General features: G+C 38.5%; 3 protein-coding genes across 4 annotated transcripts; 1 reads left to right on the forward strand and 2 right to left on the reverse strand.

Moving 5' to 3' along the window:
- Window positions 1-841: 841 nt before the first annotated feature.
- On the reverse strand, window positions 842-3,917 carry LOC117237687 (dnaJ homolog subfamily C member 2). Of its 2 annotated transcripts, none has more exons than XM_033501957.1 (5): window positions 3,735-3,917; window positions 3,054-3,362; window positions 2,591-2,975; window positions 1,407-2,511; window positions 842-1,328 (listed from the first exon to the last, which is right to left on the reverse strand). In XM_033501957.1, the coding sequence occupies exons 3-5, from the start codon at window positions 2,929-2,931 to the stop codon at window positions 1,278-1,280; spliced, it is 1,497 nt and encodes a 498-aa protein (XP_033357848.1). In that variant the 5' UTR covers window positions 2,932-2,975; window positions 3,054-3,362; window positions 3,735-3,917; the 3' UTR covers window positions 842-1,277. The 2 variants fall into 2 exon arrangements, with proteins under 2 accessions (XP_033357848.1, XP_033357847.1); XM_033501956.1 differs by having other exon boundaries at window positions 3,093-3,362; window positions 3,735-3,915.
- Window positions 3,918-4,152: 235 nt separating this feature from the next.
- On the reverse strand, window positions 4,153-10,767 carry LOC117237688 (rab11 family-interacting protein 2). Its single transcript, XM_033501958.1, has 7 exons — window positions 10,456-10,767; window positions 7,675-7,713; window positions 6,432-6,678; window positions 5,897-6,275; window positions 5,546-5,820; window positions 5,022-5,466; window positions 4,153-4,912 (listed from the first exon to the last, which is right to left on the reverse strand). The coding sequence occupies exons 1-7, from the start codon at window positions 10,484-10,486 to the stop codon at window positions 4,736-4,738; spliced, it is 1,593 nt and encodes a 530-aa protein (XP_033357849.1). The 5' UTR covers window positions 10,487-10,767; the 3' UTR covers window positions 4,153-4,735.
- Window positions 10,768-12,810: 2,043 nt separating this feature from the next.
- LOC117237691 (Na(+)/H(+) exchange regulatory cofactor NHE-RF1) lies at window positions 12,811-20,320 on the forward strand. The gene is made up of 2 exons (XM_033501960.1): window positions 12,811-13,784; window positions 19,642-20,320. The coding sequence occupies exons 1-2, from the start codon at window positions 13,359-13,361 to the stop codon at window positions 19,984-19,986; spliced, it is 771 nt and encodes a 256-aa protein (XP_033357851.1). The 5' UTR covers window positions 12,811-13,358; the 3' UTR covers window positions 19,987-20,320.
- Window positions 20,321-20,667: the final 347 nt, after the last annotated feature.

Consider the following 20,667-nt stretch of genomic DNA (forward strand, 5'->3'; position numbering starts at 1 on the left):
GATTTTCCATTTCGCTGTCGGAACAAAACCATACAAATTACACGCAATGGCGGAGCATAGTTTGGGAATATATGTTGATTTTTATCGCACGCTACAAAACTGTCCGTGTCTTCGAAAAAAGAAAAAAAAAAGAAAAAAAGAAAAAAGGGAAAGGGGAGAAAAAAATGGTGCAACTCGAAACGGGAATCCAAGTTTCCTTTTGCACCAGTGACACTTATAGGAAAAGAAATGCGACACTTGCGTTTGCGAGAAGCTAGACAACGCAACTTATTTGTCATATGAATGAGTAAAAATGAAGAAACAAGCGTCTCCGTGATCGTAAAGAATCATCGGTCACTCTGCGTTTACATTTCTTTCGAAGAAAGTGTCGAAAGGCACGTAACCAAGCAAGTTAAAAATCCGAAACTCACTTAGCCATTAGGCTTACGCTTTACGGTATTCATATTTTTTTTCTCTATTCTTCAAACACGCGAAGATTTATCTACGATGAACCTCTACGCTCGATACTTTGCTTCGTTTACTCGAAACAAATCGACCCTTTCGTCCAATGTGATTTCCAAGATAATTAACTGAGATTTTAAACCGGTTTTGGGTAAAGCGAAATGTTGAGCGCAGATGCATTCGAATGCTAAATACGTGCATGTGGTTCCGACATTGTGTAAACGAGACTGGCGAGAACGACGAAGGAACTGCATGGACAGTATTCGCTGCATAGAAAGGAACTAACACAAACAATTGTTGTTGTTAATGTTGTCAAAAAATGTGTCAAATTAAAAATATAAGAATTTCAAACATCCCATGTTCTAGTTCTGTGTTGGAATGGAGATCGAGGAAACACGCGTTTTCGAAATATCGATCGTCTTTATTTATAAAGTATGTATGCTTCGACCTAAACGACGATTGCTTTCTAGTATCATATTTTACATTACTTACAAGACATTTCGATCGCACGATTGCAGAAGAATTGTTATATATAAAAAAAAAAAGGTTAATTTTCGGGAGCGTCAATTCGAACCTTGGGACCACGATTTTCCATGCAGTTAACAATTGCGATTAATGTAGTCACTAGGTGCAGTAATTGCTTTCTTGCGTATAAGTAGCAGAAAATTCCTAGAACCGTTGCAAACTGTGCATGTACAAATTAAACCAAGGCACAAGTATATACAACAGCCGACGTTCGGTAAAAGCTAACATTCATTCTTCTTCCAAACTCAATTATGAATTTGTTTGTAATTTAATAAGTTAAAAACAATTTTCATGTTAAGGACAGACTAATATTATTTCATCACTTGTGCCGCCTTTTTCGCTTTGACGAGTTCGACCAGCTCCTGCAAACAATCGAAATATAGAAATTTAGAAATATAGAAAAACAATAAATTTGCAAATATATCTTTTTCGAAACGTACCTTATACCTCCTCATGCATTCTTTTTTCGTCCTAGTTGGAATACATGCTGCTATCTGATCCCATCTATCAGGCACGCTTGTAGGGTAAGTCTTCAACGCTTGTTCCAGCAGTTTTTGTTCCGCTGGAGTCCAAGGCTGTGCCTCTTTTTTAGAATCTTTTTGTTCGGAACTAACACCGTTAGAAACAGGATGATCCAGACGTTCAGTAACAGCTGGCATTCGGTCCTCAACCGATTCCTTGGTTTTCTTCTCGGCAATAAAATTATCGTACGCTTTCTTATTTGCTTGCTCCTTTAAACTAGATTTACTGAAATCAGTCGATTGCAAATCTTTAGCCTTTGCAAGAACTTCCTTTGCATCGCGTGTAACACCAGTGGAGGAAGTACTATGTTGATTGATAAAATTTGCTACTACTTCCCAACGTTGATTCGTTCCTGCTGGGAACAAATTTACGGCTTTTATAAGAAGCTGTAAATCATTTTCACTCCATGGTGCAGTGTAAGATTTTACTTGCTTTTCCGGTGTATTTCGCATATCACTAGAGATAACACCGGCTCTACGTTCTGCTTCTATTTTCTTCTCAGTTTCTTCCATGATACTGATAAACGCGGTTCTACCGTCACTCTGTAATTTTTTCATCGCCTCCTCCAATTGAACCAGTTTAAAAAGTTCACAAATTTTTTCAACGCTTTCCATGTGTCTAATAATTTCCTCTAAATTTTGAGCAAAGTAATTATTGGCTTTACAAAAATCTCTCAATGCCTTTCTTTCCTTACGAAGCGCCTTCTTCTGTGCTTCTCTTTCTTGTTTAAGCGCATCTAATTTTGCTTTTTCTTCAATCTCCCGTTTTTCTCTTTCTAATCTTTCCTTTTCTGCCGCGTCTCTCGCTAGTCTCTCTTCTTCTTGCTGTCTCTCTTTTGCAGCTTTCTGTTTTGCTTTTTTTGCTGCTGTCTTTTTATCCTTATCTTCTTGCTGGAACTTCTTTATTCTGGGATCTATATTGTAAGCCATATCGACCAACGTACGTATACGTGTCATTTCCTCCTTCTTTCGTTTCGCTCGTGTCGCCTTGTTTTTTTTCTCGATCCACTTACGCATATCTCGACTAGGAAAATAATTACACAGATTATAAATATGTTAGAAGGTAAAGAAATACAGAAAAAATTTAATCGTGGTATACTTACTCTTGACCGCTTTCTTTGTCTTCCTCGTCTAAATAAGAATATTCGCGCCACGAATCAAAGTCATACCAAAACGAATAAAATTTTTCTACTTTATCCCTAGGTGTATCTGATCCACCCAGGCGCGGTACCGGCTTCTTCGTAGACCATCTAGCATTCTCTTTGAACGCTTTACCCATTAGCACGTAAAAGTTATTTTTACAATCTTTTTCATCTGGCAAGTCGTCGCTAAAATACGGGTCCACACTGTCGTAACTCCGCCGCTTCATAGGGTTTCCCAAGATTTCCCAGGCCCTTGTTATGCAGGTGAAATAATCGTCATCTGGCCGGATTTCCTCGCCCATTGCCTTCCGCTTATCGGGATGATGTTTGAGAATTTTCTGCTTATCTGTAATTCACACATCAAATACTCCTCAACCGGGTTAATCATTGTATTAGGCACGACAGTGAACGATATAACACCTACATTCCTTTACAGAGTATACTTTGAACTTTCTTTACGTACAAGCCCTTTTTATAATATCTTCGGTTGCTTTGTGTCTAAGCTTTTTCAAGCCTAACACTGCATAATGGTCTTGATCTTTCCATTCCTTTGGGTCCAATGACCTAAGATACTCCAAGTCATCTTCGAATTGGTACTGTGAAAGATCTTCTTCGTCGGATGATTCGTCGGATATCCTGGCAGGCATAAGGCTGCGATGAAACTGAGCTGCCCATGCTTGTGCGGTGGAATATAGGACTAAGGGACCTGCTGTACATGTTTCCATGGATGAATCTATAAATCATATTTTGCAGTTGTTAAATTTCTTACTTCTTCACTCTACTCAAACTTAAAAGTTGAAAGACTTTTCATTTAACCTATATGTGAAAATAAATTATATTTTTCGACCACATGGTACATATATAAGGGCAGCGAAATATTCATAATTTAATTATTCCAAACAGCATCATTGTTACAACTAAAATATCTCTAATCATTCATAAATTATAGAACTGGCTGATGTATATACAGTGTGAACATTAAAAAGAGTATCTTTAAAATTCTGCAATGCCTCTATGTGCCCCTTGAAACGACCCTATTTCGAGAAATCTAACCTCACATGGTCGATGTCAAAAGGCAAATATTAACAAAACTGCTGAAACTTACCGGATACTGTGTTTAAATTAGTTGAATTGTCATCATTTATATCGTTCCTCATCATTAGTCGTTGATAGGATATTAACTTTTACAAACAAATTACTAGAGGAACTCCAATGAAAACATAAGCGAACAGACTATCGTACTACGGACATCTCAATACGAAACGACCACGTTATTTGGCGCTCCACGGGTACGTTAGAATAAATAACGACTATACAACCTGTAAACATCGACCACGTACCAATATTCATTCGACTATGTAACTATACTATCTGTATGTTTATTATAGTACATACTATTATTGTACTATTAGTACATAATGCAATTATTGTACTTTTGAGAAATGTTACGTAATTCAAGGTTATTTGATTGTACAGACATATGTATATATACGTGTAGATTAGAAATAACTTAACACGAGTAATTAGATTGTGAAATAGTTTAATGTTTATTTTAAATATATTTGTGAAAATATGATACATATTGTACGAAGAAATACTCTTGTAAATATTCAAAAATACAAATATTTTAATCATACTTGTTGGGATCGTACTTTGGACGGAAATAACATTTTTGGATCAATCATTTTTGTTGGGAAGACTAGGGGTATTTGTTATTTTTCGTTCTCATTTTACAACGGTTGGCACAAACACCGCTCTTTTTCGCCGCGCTCTAAAACATACTATACATATGTGTAAATATATATAATATATATAAACATTAATAAAACATTTTTTGTTGAAACGATAAAAAAACATTAAAAATTCAACAAATGTTTATACATTTTAAGAAGCGATGTCATTGCGAAGTACGTGCAAATTAAAAATTATAAATGTTAGTTGAAAATAAATTAAAGCCCGCGAACTACAAAGTAGCTGCAGTTAAATGTATGAAATGATCGAAATAGGTTAAACGAGCAGTATGCAATTATCACCAATTATTTCGAACACATAATTAATCTCAACATCAACATTTGAAAATACCAGAACGGAAGATTGTTTAATTATCTACTGATGACCAGGTGATGACAAACGTCTCTGTGATTGATATGGGTTTTGCAGTAAGCGTGGCGAGCATTCAATTACTCGTAGTAGTAGCGCATCTATATAATCTTCCAAGTCGTTTAGACGTTTCTTCTTATCTGTTACTTCCGCTTGCAGCTGTAGCGTCAATTCGATGAGATCCTGTATTGAAAAAATTTAATCGTCGCATATTATGCAGATCTCTTTTTTATAATTTAAAAACCGACGATTTACTATAACAATAGTAATGGTAATACCACAGCGTATTTACCTCTCTCGATTTCCCTTCGAATTGTGCGAGAATTTCATGCGGTAAGTGGCTTTTCACCGATGCTGTAGTTTTAATCGCGTCTTCACCTCCGATGATAATTCTCTCCCCGGACAAATTATTATCGTCATTAAAGTCTTTAAATTTATTCTCTTTTTCTTTCTTCTTGTCTTTTCTCGATTGCTTTTCATCTTTAGGACTCCAACAACCGTACTTATCTTCTTTCTTTTCTTTGAGTTTCTCTTCTTTTACGTTCTTTTCTTTAGTCGATGCAAACTTATCTTCAAGTTTGTTCTTTGTTAGCAATACCTCACGCGGTGCAGGGCTCGGAATTTCTGGAAGTTCTTGACGTTTCAAAGTCGAAGAAGGTGAATTTATAGGCGACGATTCGCGATATTCATCCTTTGGTTCGTCTATCACAATTTTTGGACTTGCTTTGCTATCCCATCTAAATATATCAACGGCGTATTAATACAATCGTTTCCATTCAGATTGAGATTTCACACGGTAAGAACAATTTTATTCACCTTTTAACATTATTATTAACTTGTTTGCCATAAAGCTTCAAACCCCATTCATCTTCTTTGATATTGTCCACTTTGGATAAGGAGGTAGTGGAAGCGCTCATAGAGAATCGTGGTGGTTTGTTGGGTGCTGCGTTCGTTGGCGCTGGTGGTACATGATGTGCCTCGAAATTGTTACTGGAGGAGTTACTCGAAGCGATCGAAGCTACACTGTTACTGTTGGCGACAATCGGAGCATTTAAAGACGATGCCGAGCTCTTGTGGGACAAATCGTCAAACTGAAATATACAGTTGTAACTGTGAATTATTATACAGGAAATTTAAATAACAACAAATCGATAGATTCATAGTTACCGTAAATTCGTCCTCGTCCTCGCTAATAACACCAGGGTCAGCTTCTCCAGGTTCTTGTCTCGTGGTGCGGAACTTGCGCTCGTCTTTTTCGTTCAGGTCATCTCCTTTGTCCAAATTATGCTTGCTCTTTCCTTTCACGCGATTCCCGATCGATTTGGCTAATTTTTTTAAACCTTTACGCTTCTCGAAGCTGCCTATACTGAGTAAACTTCCACCGATCGAATGGGCAGCCGTGGATAACTGTCCAAGGGAACTTTTGTGACGTTCCTTGTGGCTCAGATCGGTCAAACTACCAGCTTTCACGATGAAACCTATCTTCACTTCAAGTTCTCCTCTCTCTTTCGTATTTTCCTTGCCTGGTTTACTCCCAAGAGTGTACCTACATATAATTAGAAACTTTTCAGACAAAATCTTGCTTTTTAATTCTCGTGTAACTTCATCAACGTTCTCAGCGTTTAATTTACTCCGTATCATAAATAGATCAAAAATGTTCATGCAATGATGGAAAATGATTATGTAATCTCAAACAACGTACCATCTATTCTTTGGTCTCTCGTAAACATCGAAACTGGAGAGAGGTATGCTGATAGTGCCGAGGAATTCGTCGACACCCAAGAAGTTGCGATGAAGGGCCGTAAGGATAATCTCTGCGGTGTTCCCTTGTTCCGGTATGAGTAGCTCGCATTCTTCGTGCCATTCCACATCCTTCGACGCTTTTTCCTTTACAGACGTTTGGTATTTTTCCTTGCCAAGCGCGATCGTCACGAAACAATCGTTGGTCTCTGCGTTGTTAGATCGAAGCATTTAACGTGGGTGGTGACGGTTAACCGCAAGGTTAGGATTAACAAGCCGCGCGACGAATATTAAAAATATCGCACAGGCCACGTTTATTGTCTACTTATTGACCGTATAAATTACATTCGCGATATTCTCTTCTCCTGTCCAGACAGCCCTAATCGTTCTTTTATTTATATTTAATTTGTCGCAACGTGACATTACTCGTGAAATGACCTAATATTAAGTGTCTTTGAAATTGTAGTCGTTTTAGCCGTCTTTTTACGTCATATATGTCAGATTGCGCAGGGAAACGTAACAATTCGTTGATGTCAGTATCTTTTTTTTTATTAAAGCGTGTCTAGTTTCAAAACAATGCAAGACAAAATTTTACCGGTGTTTCGTCATTGTGCTAAATTCGAATCGAATTTCGCGAACCATGCAAAACCGTTTAAACTGCACAACATATGTATAAAGCAACGTACAAAGGCTCGATAATCTTAACCTCTTAACTCAGGAAATCTCAGATTACCGGGACTTCCTCCTTACTTGCCTCCGACGATAGAAACTGTAATCGTGCAACCAAATATATTCGCTTGCTTTATATATTTACAACCTTCTAAAAATCTGCAATCTCTCCTCAAAAATTGAAAACGCTAATAAAAATATTCATATACCCTTCATTTATACGAATATTGTACCCTAGTTACACGCTGTATATCTATACGAGTATACTCTACTCTAGTTATGTGCATTTTGTCTGTATACAGTTATTGTACCCTAGTTACACGCTGTATATCTATACGAGTATACTCTACTCTAGTTATGTGCATTTCGTCTGTATGCAGATATTGTACAGCTAAAATAAGAAAATTCAAATGCTTAAGGAAAAAAAAAAAAAGAAAATAATTCAAAGTTCACGACGTAACTCTTGTATTATAACATTTCGCTAATAATATTGTTGTTGTACCATTGTTGTCGTAACGATCAATCAGGATACTTACTATGTTTTCCTTTGGTTAATAAGTTCTTCGCTCTTTGAACTGCAAACAAAGAAAACATTTTGTTAAATTCTAGGGAAAAGGGAAAAGTAAAGAATGATTTGTTCCTTGATGACAGAAAGTTCTATTATATTTCAGCTGTTCGAATAAAACATACATAAATGCTAAAATTTCACAGTCTTTTGTCCGCGAAAGTATTTGTGCGCTCAAAAATACGATAAAGAGAAAGAGGCGTAGCTGCGGACAAATCAGCCGCATATTTTATTATGCGCGATAAAACGAAATGGCATCTGGCCAGAGTACAGAACCATCGTTAGAATATCTGAGATAATATGCATTTTGTTAAAACGCATCATGACTGACGAGCACAACATAGCTTCCTATCACGGTAAAAGCGTGAACGTATCGCTTCCCTATTGTTCCATTATTCTATTGCATTCTTACCGCGAAATCTTGCTTGTATAGCATTGCTATTCTGCTATTTTTGACTATCCCGCGCTACGTACTTCTTTTTATGGAGGATATGTACAACGTCGGAAATAAATTCTACGCTCAATACGTATATCGTAACGCTGGCACGTAAACTTACGTTTGATATATCTTCTTCTTTTGGTTGTGTGCACCGTGTGGAAATTTCGAATTTTTATGCAATTCTATATTTTAATGTACGTACGTAAGCAAAGACAGCTAAGTGAGACAGCAAGTAAAAGGGAGCTATATAAAAATTTGTTTCTACGTAAACATAGGTATAAATTATAGATGAAGATAAAAATACATGAAATGTCTGAAGTAAAGTTCATATTTTAATGTTTAGCGCCGCTAGCGTTAGGAATAAAAATAACTTTCTATACAGATTCTATTGCTTTAGTTTTTTTTTTTTTTTAAATATCATATCAATTTATTAAATTACGATCTATTAGGGATTTATTTCTACATTGAAATTCCGTACAGAATTTTTATATATAGATTCCGTTTTCGTAGTTATTACGCACTGTACTAAACTGCTAATCGATGCGAACGCTTCACTTTACATATTTTATGTACTTTTGCATATCACGCGGGTTGTGTGCATTTTTACAGTTTTAAATTTCCCGCAAATGCATAAACATTCACAGTCTGATTGTATATTTTAAACAATGGTATACTCTGGCAATGGTTTACAAAAATAAATACTAACGTTTAGAGAGAATTTTAGCTTCGAGCCTGCTATAATAATATTTGCTTTGTACCGTAGTCACGAGACAACGATGCATAAAATGCACTCGATGACTCGAATTCTTTCTACAATCGCATAAAATGTATCGTTTTCCTCGATTTCTCGCCGAACAAAGCCAATTGGATGGGAAAATCAACTCTCTCGCTGCATGCTTCCACGACTCGATTAGACGAAGCGAGGCGTTCGTTACAGCTGCAGCCGAATACCGTTTACTCGGAAAGGAACATTCTTAACGGTTCGAGATCACAGCTAATTAAGCTGGTATACTTCTTTTTTCTACGAGTGAAAAATTCCGCAATGATTTATCACACGACATAGGGCAAATCCTTAAATTGACCGTTGGAAATATCTTTCTATCTTTGTAAATAAAGGAGATAAAGTTCTTCATTAACCGTTTTTTAGAAGTTGCGATTATCTGCTGTGATAAAGTAGAAAGTATAACTTAAAATGTCGCTTACGTTAGATAAAGGAAAATGAGGAGTCAGGATAGAAAACTAAAGGGCACTTAAGGATATAACTACGATCCTGGAAAGAGGACTCGAATATACGAATAAGAAGGGGGAACATCATCAGCTGCTCCTACATATGCTTTCACACTCTACCTATTTTGCATCGAAACGAAAGTATTAAATGCTTGTCAACTCGCATACAAATGCTCTATACGTTAAAATTGCCAAGAGAAACAATCTCATTAAACGTTCAAACGAAATCACGTCGAAAATATAGTCTAATATCAGTAATGATACTTTATCGAATTAGTTGTATCGACGTGTATTTATCGTGCTAATTTGCCGAATTTTAACAAACAAAATAAGCCGACCAGTTTTCAGAAGTTGACTCATTGTATATTTAAGCCATGGATAGCCGCGCGCGGTTTAAATATGTACATCGTCCTTAATTTGGCACGATTCGGAGACGTCGCAAAATCGTGGCAGACGATTTTCATACGAGACGTCCGTCTAAAGTCTAGAGTGAAAATATTTACATCCACCAAGGAACTAGAATGCGCAAGTTCGTGCATATATGTGATAAACCATGCAAGTGCACATGTAAGATTATTATCTTTTCGATTGGAGCAGCGTTCGTGTTTTTAAAGTATTCGAGTTTTCACCGTCTCTTCCCAATCTGTCTATCGCGTTACGCGACGCTGCACTCGAATGCGATGAAAATTTTCTTCGACATTCGCTTTTGCCAACGTTTGCGATGGCACACGTTGGCTAAGAAAAATTACACCGTCGCAACATGATCCGCATTAACCATTTAAAAATACCGTGACAATTGAGGTCGCTTGAGTAAGACATGCGTCGTTGACTATAAAGATATACATTGGTAGACGACAGCACGAGAAACAACTAGTAGAGTCCCGGTAAATAAATTTCTGGAACGTATTAACGAGATTGCAAGGTTTCGATTGCCTACATTCGACGAAGGATACCTACGTAACCTAGCCTACGTGTAAGCGGTAATTGGTTTACGGTACATCTGTTTCGATACGAACCACCTGCCGCACAAATAACCTTCTTATCCGCTACGTCAAGGAATTTGCTTCCAGATTCGTATGTACTTACCTGTCACTTGAACGTGCGTCGGACTCCACATTTTGTTCGATTCGGTTACAGCGTACGGTTACGATAATTCATCTGTTGTTCCTCCTATCGAGAAACCGATCTACGTATCTATCACTATTCTAATGCCGGCTACTGGCATTACGCGTTTTCATTTGCACAACCGTAGGCGTTACAGAAACAAACCACGTCAACAACAAACTAACCGCGTCCCAACGTATCAACGACAACTATACTTGACTACTGTTCGAACAACCGCTACGTCTGCCTCGCGCATCGCGCACCATTACGGTAACCATCGCGCATCCAGTTTCGCGCATCCACTACGCTCGTGCTTCAAGTTCGTACGATGCATTTCAATAGCCCTGCACCATAATAAATATAGCTGATTCTTTATTGCTAGTTGAACTTGAAAACAAATAGAAAATTAATTTGTTTGAGGAATTATTTATATTAAATATTATCTACAAAGCAAAGTTAAGAATATAGTATTGTCTAAGATTGATATAGATTTTATAAATACTTCCCTGCTATGAGCTATTAATTTTAACAATAAATAAATTTTCTCAGTGAGTAAGCTATTCCATTCTTCTTGTCTATGTTGGATAGCGAAATTATTCTGTCTAAGGTTTCATTAAAAAAAAAAAAAAAAAACATAAAATACGCATATTTAACAAAAGCATGGAGTTGGTAGAGGACAGAAAAACAATATATGTCCATGCATCGTACAATCATCGCGATTAGTCATCGGCAAAATACGAAGATACAGAAGTAGAAATTAGACATCTGAATATGCAAACATATGTACAGTACTGTAACAATGCTGTAACGATGAATAAGTAAACGGTATACGTGCTTCTAATTAATTAGTCATGATGTTTATACTATCTTGACAAAACTGATATTTTTATACTTAAATAATTAGATGGTTCGCGTATCGACAAAGATAAAATAGTTTTACATTCAAGTTATACAGGTAAGTCCTTTACAGAAGATAAAGCGGCTATTTTGGGAAAAGACATTTTACTTGGGTAATTAATGCGTCAAGTATTCGGAAAATTCTTTATTGTAGATCGAATTGCTTCACGCCCACTTTATCACAGATTTGTCACCGTTATGTTATCGCGTGATTTACCTCCTTTTATCATCATTCACGATACACATATGTATTTTATTTGTTAGGTTGAAATTAAGGCGATTGTTCCTTTACATTATGTTCACGTATCGTAGGTTATTTACTATTGATAATTGCTATAATAACGATTTATTTATTGACTTTGAACATCCATTATTGTATTTAAATAAAAATAGATTCTATAGCTTATAATTTATAATTTATATGTGCAAATTCTAATATAAAAAAAATCTTATACATCACGTGTGTATGTTTGTAACATACTGAAGCATATCGCGTTACGAACTTTTATCTCTTTGAGATTCAATTAAAATGCAAAAATTAAGAAAGATATTTTTTGTGACTACTAAAATGTGGATCCGTTTACTTTATTACATATGTATAAATACTTACTTATATGTATAAAACATGCACGTACAGCATTCAAGTATTTGGAACTATAAAACCGTTTACTACAACGTCATTTCTCAAACAACAGTAAATATGTCGAGCTTCAAAAATTTTTCCACTCAGAAACAAGCATCGAATATCGTATATGTCATAATGTAATATTTCATGCAATCAATTGTTTCTTGAATGTTTATAAAATTTCAAATCATACCAGTACAAGTTTGATGGGTAATAAAAGTCATCTAACAGTTATATCGGATACAAACTACGACATAAAAAAAACTACGAATATCAAAAGTTGTAATACATAATTCTTTCTTTCTTAATCGTTAGTAATTTCTTTGTTTGTTATTTTTTTATCATATTGACGATATTTTTATCTACATTTTATCGTGGAAAGATAATTCTATTTTGTGATTTATTTTATGTCTTAATACGACTCTTAATTCGTCAAACATGTACTTGCAACAGGTGTTCAGTATCTTTTTTCATAAAGTGGCAATTATAACGAATAACTCTGGTTGATAATGTGACATTTCTATAAGGAAACGTGTTCATTGAAGCAATATAATCGAAGAAACAATATGTATTCGTTATAATAAGATAAAATTCGATAAATTTTGATGTTTTCCATTTTGCCCGTTGATTCATCTGGATTTTGTTAATCTACCGATAGATGGTGCTATATTAGTTGTCACGCAAGCAACAATATCACCGAGCCGCCCCACTACGTTAGTCCAATCAGTTAGTTGCGTTCACCTTCGTTCTCCTAGTTCCCCTTCTCCTAAGATTTTCGATCTTTCTCTCTCCTCCTCGCTTACTTACCTTAGTTTTTAGCCGAAGTCAGCGACAGCGTCTCGCACGGATTGCTTCTTGGTTATGTCGATTACTGCGTCGTTTTTGATCGATTGCTCTTAAATTCTTGATATTTCCAAGTTCCAGCTGTCAATTCGTTCGCGGCTACTGGTCACGTGACCTGGCGTGTGCGTAAACCAACCTTTAAGTTTCGAATCCCCCACGCTAGTGGTCACCGATTCACTTGGATTCACGACAGTGCATACCGCCAGTCGGTTCGAATAATCGCCTCGTGGCAGGTGAAGACGAAAATCGGCGAAGCCGAGCCTGCCAGCTATCCAATCACCTAGTCAACCAGCCGCCGTATGAAGTACGGACGAGCCGTGAGACCGCGCCTCGATCGTCGATCTTGCACAGAAAATTTTGTTACCGATTGCGGTTCGACACGGCGTGCAAACTTTCTCGTAGCGATCCGTGTAACGCGTTACTTTTCCTCGTCTTCTTTCCTCGCCTAGTTGTTAGTCGGCTTCGATTCCCCTTGTTTCGGTCGCTTTTTGTTTCGTTTAGTGCGCTACGAGGGTGAAGCATGTCTTCCTTCAAGGGTGATAAGATTCCGTGTGCACGACTTTGCCATATCATCAAGTGGGATGATTTTGACGGCTATGGGTTCAATCTACACGCGGAAAAAGGCAAGAACGGTCAATTTATCGGTAAGGTGGACGATGGTTCTCCTAGTCAGGCTGCTGGTTTGCGACAAGGTGATCGAATCATCGAAGTTAACGAGATCAACATCGCGAACGAGACCCACAAGCAGGTTGTTGAACGCATAAAGGCCTTCCCCAATGAGACGAAACTTCTGGTGGTCGACCAAGAGGCCGACGAATATTTCAGGGCCAACAACATCGTTATCAAGGGCACCATGGCGAACGTCAAGGTGAACAAGACCCCAGAGAAGAACCCGAATAGTATCGAACAAGAAGAGCTCAACGGCAGCAATGTCTCCACGGATGAGGTGCGTACAGTTTAGTTCGCGAACACAGTTCTCCAAATCCCAATTACCTTCTGGAAGTTACCTGTTGCCCGACGCAGCGAAATCTTCACTGAGTCGAGCGAGTCGGTCGATCCACCTGTTGCTTCGGTACGTGTATCGGTCGTTCGACTATTTGTCGTGACCCCTCACGTAGAATCACACCTTCAAGAGGTAGGCGATCGTTTTCTATGCATCTTTGCGAATTTTTCTCAAGAACTTTTTAAAAAATTATCTGTTGTTATCAACGTCGTAAAAGTCGCGATAAAACTTGTAATTTAAGGAGTTTTAAAACGCTCTTCGACAATTTGAAAACGTACGAGTTTTTTTTTTTTTTTTTTTTTTTTTATTAAACGCCGATTAGTATGTAATGGTACAATTTAGTTAAGAATTAGCGTACTGTTTTTTCTACAATAATATCTTTAAACGTGAGTCACAGGAACGTGTCGATTTGGCCAAAATAATAAACCGTGTTTCGCGTGATGTGTTGCCCGCTTCTCACTTTGCGAACATCCAATTTGGTAGGAAGATAGATTTTGATTTTACAAATAATCTTGGCATAATATCTGGATCGTGATTCGTCTTATCAACATCTTAGCGACATGCACTAGGATCATTGTTTTTTCAAGGCAGTAAAATAACAGTCTTCTTTTATTACATATTTAGAGATAAGTGTTTCACCAGGTTGCGGTCTTGAACATCTGTGTTTACCACAGTTGGCCAGTAGAAGCGAGAGAAAAAGTTAGCACGCCATACGTGGAACGCTGCCTCGTCGTCTCGCCGTATAATACGCGAACGCATGAACAAATAAGTAGAAACGGGGAATTTCGATTTTTTGTTCCATACTCGGAAAATTAATACCGACGAATTGCACGAGATTATTTGTGTAACGCGTGTAGGTAATATCGTCAATACGGAACTAGCATTCGTCGATACGTTTATCGAGTCATCGTTTTTGTTTGATAACTCGCTCGAAAATCGACTTTGTCCAACGTCGTGAAAAGATTGTCTACGCTAAAAATATAACGTTTGGCGAACAGATGTTACGATATAATATAGTACAATTGGCGCATCAGATACATATGTATGAACATGCTCGCAAGTGTTTATGAACTTGTTCGTATTGTTTCGATACGGTGAATGTTTTACATTAAAAAAGGCTACTATGATACAGTATCTCGTGTTTTCGCTAGTTTCTTTCCAGTAAAGCGCCGTCGAACGATAACACGTTAGATTTTGATACCATTATCGCAGCCTCAATGAATACGAACTCATCTTCCTCGCGGGATGCCTCCTACGTGCAACCAGTGTACTGTTCTCACTCGATAAAACTTATTCTCTAATTTTTAACATCGCTCCGTCGTTTTAGTCATTTTCGACATGCGCGTATTATTACACCAGTCGTATATTTATCGTTCACAAATTTCTTAAGTACGAAGAGAAATTATCGACACGTGCGATATTTTTTTGAAATTTTTCGCCAGAAATTTTCTTCCAACGTTAAGAAGAATTAGATCGCATATTGATAATATATGTAGAAACATAATTAAAACGCAAAACATAAACTATTCGATCATGGAAAAGAACGAATCAAGCGAATCGCAATTATCTATCCGTTGATCCACTTTTGCCACACCTAGTGGTAAACGAGCGGATTGAAATTTAACACGCGATGGAACGTTTCGTTTGTACGTTATTTATTTCATCGCGTCACGTCCGCGAATTTCAGCTTGGTACGAAGCAAAATCAAATACTCGGGGATTTTTTCTCAAGGTCTCTGAGTCATGTTCCATCTCGTTTCCTTCCTAACGATTTCAGCTCCTTCTCTCGGGACGCGGAATTATTAGAAAAACCAATTTTCCTGTTTCGGCTTTAGTTTCCTTGTTTCCGTCGGTTGATTCACTGCTGCTAGAAGGTGAGCGTTCACGAGCACCGAATGACTCATTCGTTTTGTTCCCGAGCGATAAGACACGTAGGAAAGCGTATCACGAGATTCGTTTCTTGCTCGTTATATTATACGATAGGTTCTCGCGAAGAAATTCCAAGACGCCCGATTGGATTTTATCGGACGAATGTTTCAACCGTGTTTGCTCGGTTATCGAGTAGAAATGGGGTGCTATCGTTGAACGATATCACCGTCAGCATTCTCGGATGTAACAATTACGGTGCTAATCGACGGAAGTTGCTCCTTTACAAAATGGCACGTCACTGGCCTTAATTCGTCTTCATGGGATCTGCGCGTTCGATCGTCTTACCGCGATACGCTCGCGCCACGAATCCGATCACGGCAACTATCTCGCGATCGGAAGATTCGTCCTCCGTCGATAGGACTCACCGGATATCCGGTCATTTTTGCGGCATAAAATTACGTAAATTTCGCGTTCTAGCGAGCTACGTAATCGAAGACGCACGCGTATCCGCGATCGTGTTGCACACGCTGTCTCGTACGCTATAAAACCACCATAAAATGTTCTTCTACGAGTATCAGATACGAGAGGCGGCACGACCAAGTTGGAAGTACGCGAGATAATCGAACCTGTCGATAAAGTCGGACTTTTGTCTAAATTCACGTTTTCACGAATATAGTTTGTAAACTGAAACTATGCACAGAGAATTGTTCTTACCTGTCAAATATTATAATCGGATTGCAGTTGTTTATGCATTTATAAGGAATTCCAATATGTAAAACAAACAAATCCAAAATATAATACTCTTTGTGATATTTAGTAGGTGAAACGAATCTCTAAATACGTTTCGTCTGTCTAGATGTATCTGTAAAAATATCTGTTTGCATTTACGGACTAATTGCAACGATACTTTCGATATTTTATATACTTTCGCATATTACACGCATAGTACGCGTTTCTTTCTCATATTTCTCTAAGAATTGCAAATTTTAAAGCCATTAAATTCCGTAATTGCGTGGTACGGCGCGCAATAGTTGAAACTCTTAGGCCATTTTCATAGTTATGAGATACGGTGTATGCGCATCGGGGGGAAAAAAAAAGGATATCGGGACTCAAATCGATTAACGTGTTTCCACGAATACTAATTTACCCACGATCAATTTAATCGATCGTCCATCGTAATTTACGAGCTAAAAGGTTGCGTTGTCACAAGCCTGATCATACGTATAGTAAATAATTAATTGCCTCCGTGCAGACTGCTGGTCAAACTTCCTGTCACCATTTTCAATTGCGCAATAGAGCAAACCGTGTGGCATGCACGGTATACGAATGAGAGGGAAAACCGTTTGTCGTGCGAGTCTGATCTTCGAAGATTTTCACGAACGTGGCAGAATGCAGCGGAGTAACGACGCGACGGTCAAATCGGTGAAATACTTTCGTAGCAACGACTAGCTTTGAACGCCCGTTATTTGCTCTTATTCGGTTTCCGTGTGCAGCGATTTTCAAAGAAAGCGTGCCAAAAAGCCAGGCCGAATGCATATACAGATAACGGGGATTCCCCTCCCGAAAGGAATCGGGACAGTGGTCGCGCATAGTGTTTCTCTGCTCAGCAATAATTAAATATACGCGCGACTAAACAACACAGGACGAATCGATAATTTCCAGTCCGGCGACTACGCGTCATTCAATCCCGGCTACGTATCCTTTTTTCCTTTCTTGCCCTCCGATAATAATCACATACTTTTTTGCGCGTTCTTGAAACGCGCGCGCGCACCTCTTAACAAGGACTTCGCTTCCGTTGTACTTCGAACGGGATACTCGACGTAAGAAATTAGTCGTTCGCTGTAAAGATCGTAGTTACGATTAGTCGCGATTCTAGTCGATTGCATACGATATAAGCTCGTGGTTGCTGGAATTAATTGAATCGCGGGATGCCGGTGTCGACGCAACAATGCCACGACATAGATTCTCGATGTTTTATGGAAAGTTACTTCAGCTTGATTTATGCTGGTATTAGGTATTCATAGCATTATTGGACTCACATGTTTATATCGAACGTTTTCGTTCGTTGCATCATCACGATCAGTCCTTCGACGTTAGCAAAGCCTCGTTCGTATTAGTTAGGTTATCCGAATTCAAATCACTCGAGGATGACAAACAAGTTGAGACCGTTTGTTCAACGTGCACCTGTTTTTTTACTTCACTCGAAATATTCTTTCGTATTTCTACGCTCGTTTTTATTGAAATCGCCCTCGGATTAGCGAAGTCGCTTGAACTTGTTAAGCGGTTGGAAAATGTAATGACTTGCTTGAAGGTAGGTACGAGTCGTGCGAATTCAAGTGACCTAACGAACTTGGCTTATAGTCCCGTTTAAATCAGCCAAGTTACGTGAATCCAAACTGTTTGAATTTGAATAACCTGATTTCAAGAGGATATCTGCTGGTATATAAATGTTAATCACGATATTAATCATAATTATAAATCTGACATATAATTTAATACTAAATATAAATTTCAAGAAAGGTCAAATCGGTTTAAAGCATTGATGTTAGTAAATTGGAAATTATCTAACGACCGTGCTGTTCGTTTCGAGTTAGAGAAATCTCGAGTTGAAAGAATCTCAACTTTGTTCGAACGAAGCTTAAACCAAGTCGCACGAGTTCCAGTAACTTGGCTGCTATAAACAAATGCCAAGTAGCACAATTCAGAGCGTAGTAAGAATTCGCAAAGTTCTGGGACGAAGATTCGAGGATCGTTCGAATTCGTAATCGAAGGAAATTTCGATAGAAGCGAGTTTTTTCAATTGCGGCGGCGATAACAGCGAACCGCAGCAGGACAAACCGACTAACATTATTTCGAAGAGATTTAAACGGCCTGTGGTTGGGAACCGGTTTTCCATCGCGCTTGCCTTTTGCCGATGGAATTCCTTTAAGTACCGTTCGGAATATTGCATCAGGAGCCAAGGTCATTATGAGTTCCTTCCACGAATTTGTCCATCGTTTTTGACCCGTGTGAAACTTGTCTGAATCGCGCGTATCTCTTCATTACCCAGGAAAAAGAGAACAATGCTGCGACCGATGTAACGCGTCTATTAATTGCCGCGTCCACGCTCTTACTTTCTATCGGCGGGCGTTAAGGAGAAACACTTTCTGTTGTATAACGGAAAATTGAAGCGTTTCGCTCGACCGCACCCCGTTAACGTAAATTTTCTTTAATGTGAAAAATTTAGTCGCAGCGTTAACCGGCAGAATGTGTCGACTCTTCGTTCCAACGATAATTTCTCTATTTATAGAAGATAAATAATTAGAAACAATGTAAATTCGTTTCATTTATAAATAATCGTATGGCGTTTATATTCGCAAGCATCAAAGCTGATCTAATCGAAATTCATAATCGTTGGATAATTATCGCGTCGTAAATTTGCATGCATTTATAGGAAATTTAATCAGAGATATACAGAAATGTGTAAAATATCCAAAGCTCACTACTCATTGTAATATATTTTCCAGGTGACAGGAATGTCAGCTTAGATGTCGCTTCTTCGGTCGCGTTCATCAAATTATGATTTCGCGTAAACATCCAAAGTCGAATAATCATAGAAGTTTCGGAATAACAGATAAACTGGTAAATAGAGAAACAGATTCTCCAGGCTTGCGTTGCTGATTTCCTTCGAAGCGACCGATTTTCAACCTCTTCGAAGCGCATATTTCGGAAAAAAGTAGCGCGCCGCCGACCACCGGCCTTGATACGTGACAAGAGTTCCTCCTACCATTTACACGCTTTTTCTTTGTTCCGCCTTGTACTCGTCTATACGTCTTTGTCTCTCCTCGTGCATATAGCGTAGCTAATATGCAAGTAGAAATGCGCGCGTGTGTCCAAAAATATATATTACGCTTATAGACGAGGAAATTATAAAAGGAAATGTCTTTTTTCAGAACGCGCATAAGTCAAGTGGATCGAACGACACTTCGCACAGCGAGAGCAGCACGCTGACGGCTAGTGCAACGAGAACTTCGAACAGGAGCGAGAACGAGAACGAGAGCGAACGTGAGGAGTCTGGCCGAGAGAACGGGAACGGGAACATCAGGAACGAGACGACGATGGCGCACGTGCACGATACCGGAAACGGCAGCGTCACCGGTAACGAGCCACGACAGGGTCTGAACCTGAAGATGAGCGCCAAAGAACTTAGAGCTCAGCTGGCTGCGCGCAAGAAATACGATCCGAAGAAAGAATCGATCGGCTTCAAGGACAAGTTTGACATCGTACAAAAATTATAACCGTTGCTCTTGTCCGTCTCGTTCGATAGTCTTGTCGGCTATGCTGCGCGGTGCTGTTTCTTGTCTCGCTATTAGTAGTCAGGATGCTTGTGTCCTGACTGATCCGGATGAACGCAAAACACTGTCGGATATTTTTCTGAGTTACTGTATAGACAGAAATAGCTCGAGGCAATAGACATTTTTGAAATTCTAACCGGGCATATACACGCGTGCGGATATACGTATCTTTGTGTGTATTTGCTTGTACCTGCGAGTCCATTAAAATCCGATGGTTTGCTACAGATAGGACGAAGAACGAATTACAACGTTTCTAAATTGCTGAAAAGTCTGAACGTAATAACGTATTGCGAATCGATCGAACGCTAAAATAGTTTCTTGTTACATTAGATATACAGCTGTCCCGCTAACTACAGCGAGAATTGCGCGCACCAAGGACGTTCACGACGACGCGGGAGAAAGTGTAGAACGTTGCGCGACGTACGACGCGTAACGCGCGCGCGTCATCGGCAATTTTCATTATTCCTTATCAAATTTAACGTATCGTTCGTTTTCTTATTGTAATCGAAGGAACGTGTATAGCTTGCGAAGTAAACCGCGTCTTCCACTTCTTGCGAGTAGTACGCAGAAAGGAAAGCTTCTTTTCCGATCCTAGAAACCGATATTTGACACAACGAGGAATAT

This window comes from Bombus vosnesenskii, unplaced genomic scaffold, assembly GCF_011952255.1.
Source record: "Bombus vosnesenskii isolate JDL3184/JDL3185 unplaced genomic scaffold, Bvos_JDL3184-5_v1.1 scf7180000013397, whole genome shotgun sequence".
NCBI lineage: Eukaryota > Metazoa > Arthropoda > Insecta > Hymenoptera > Apidae > Bombus > Bombus vosnesenskii.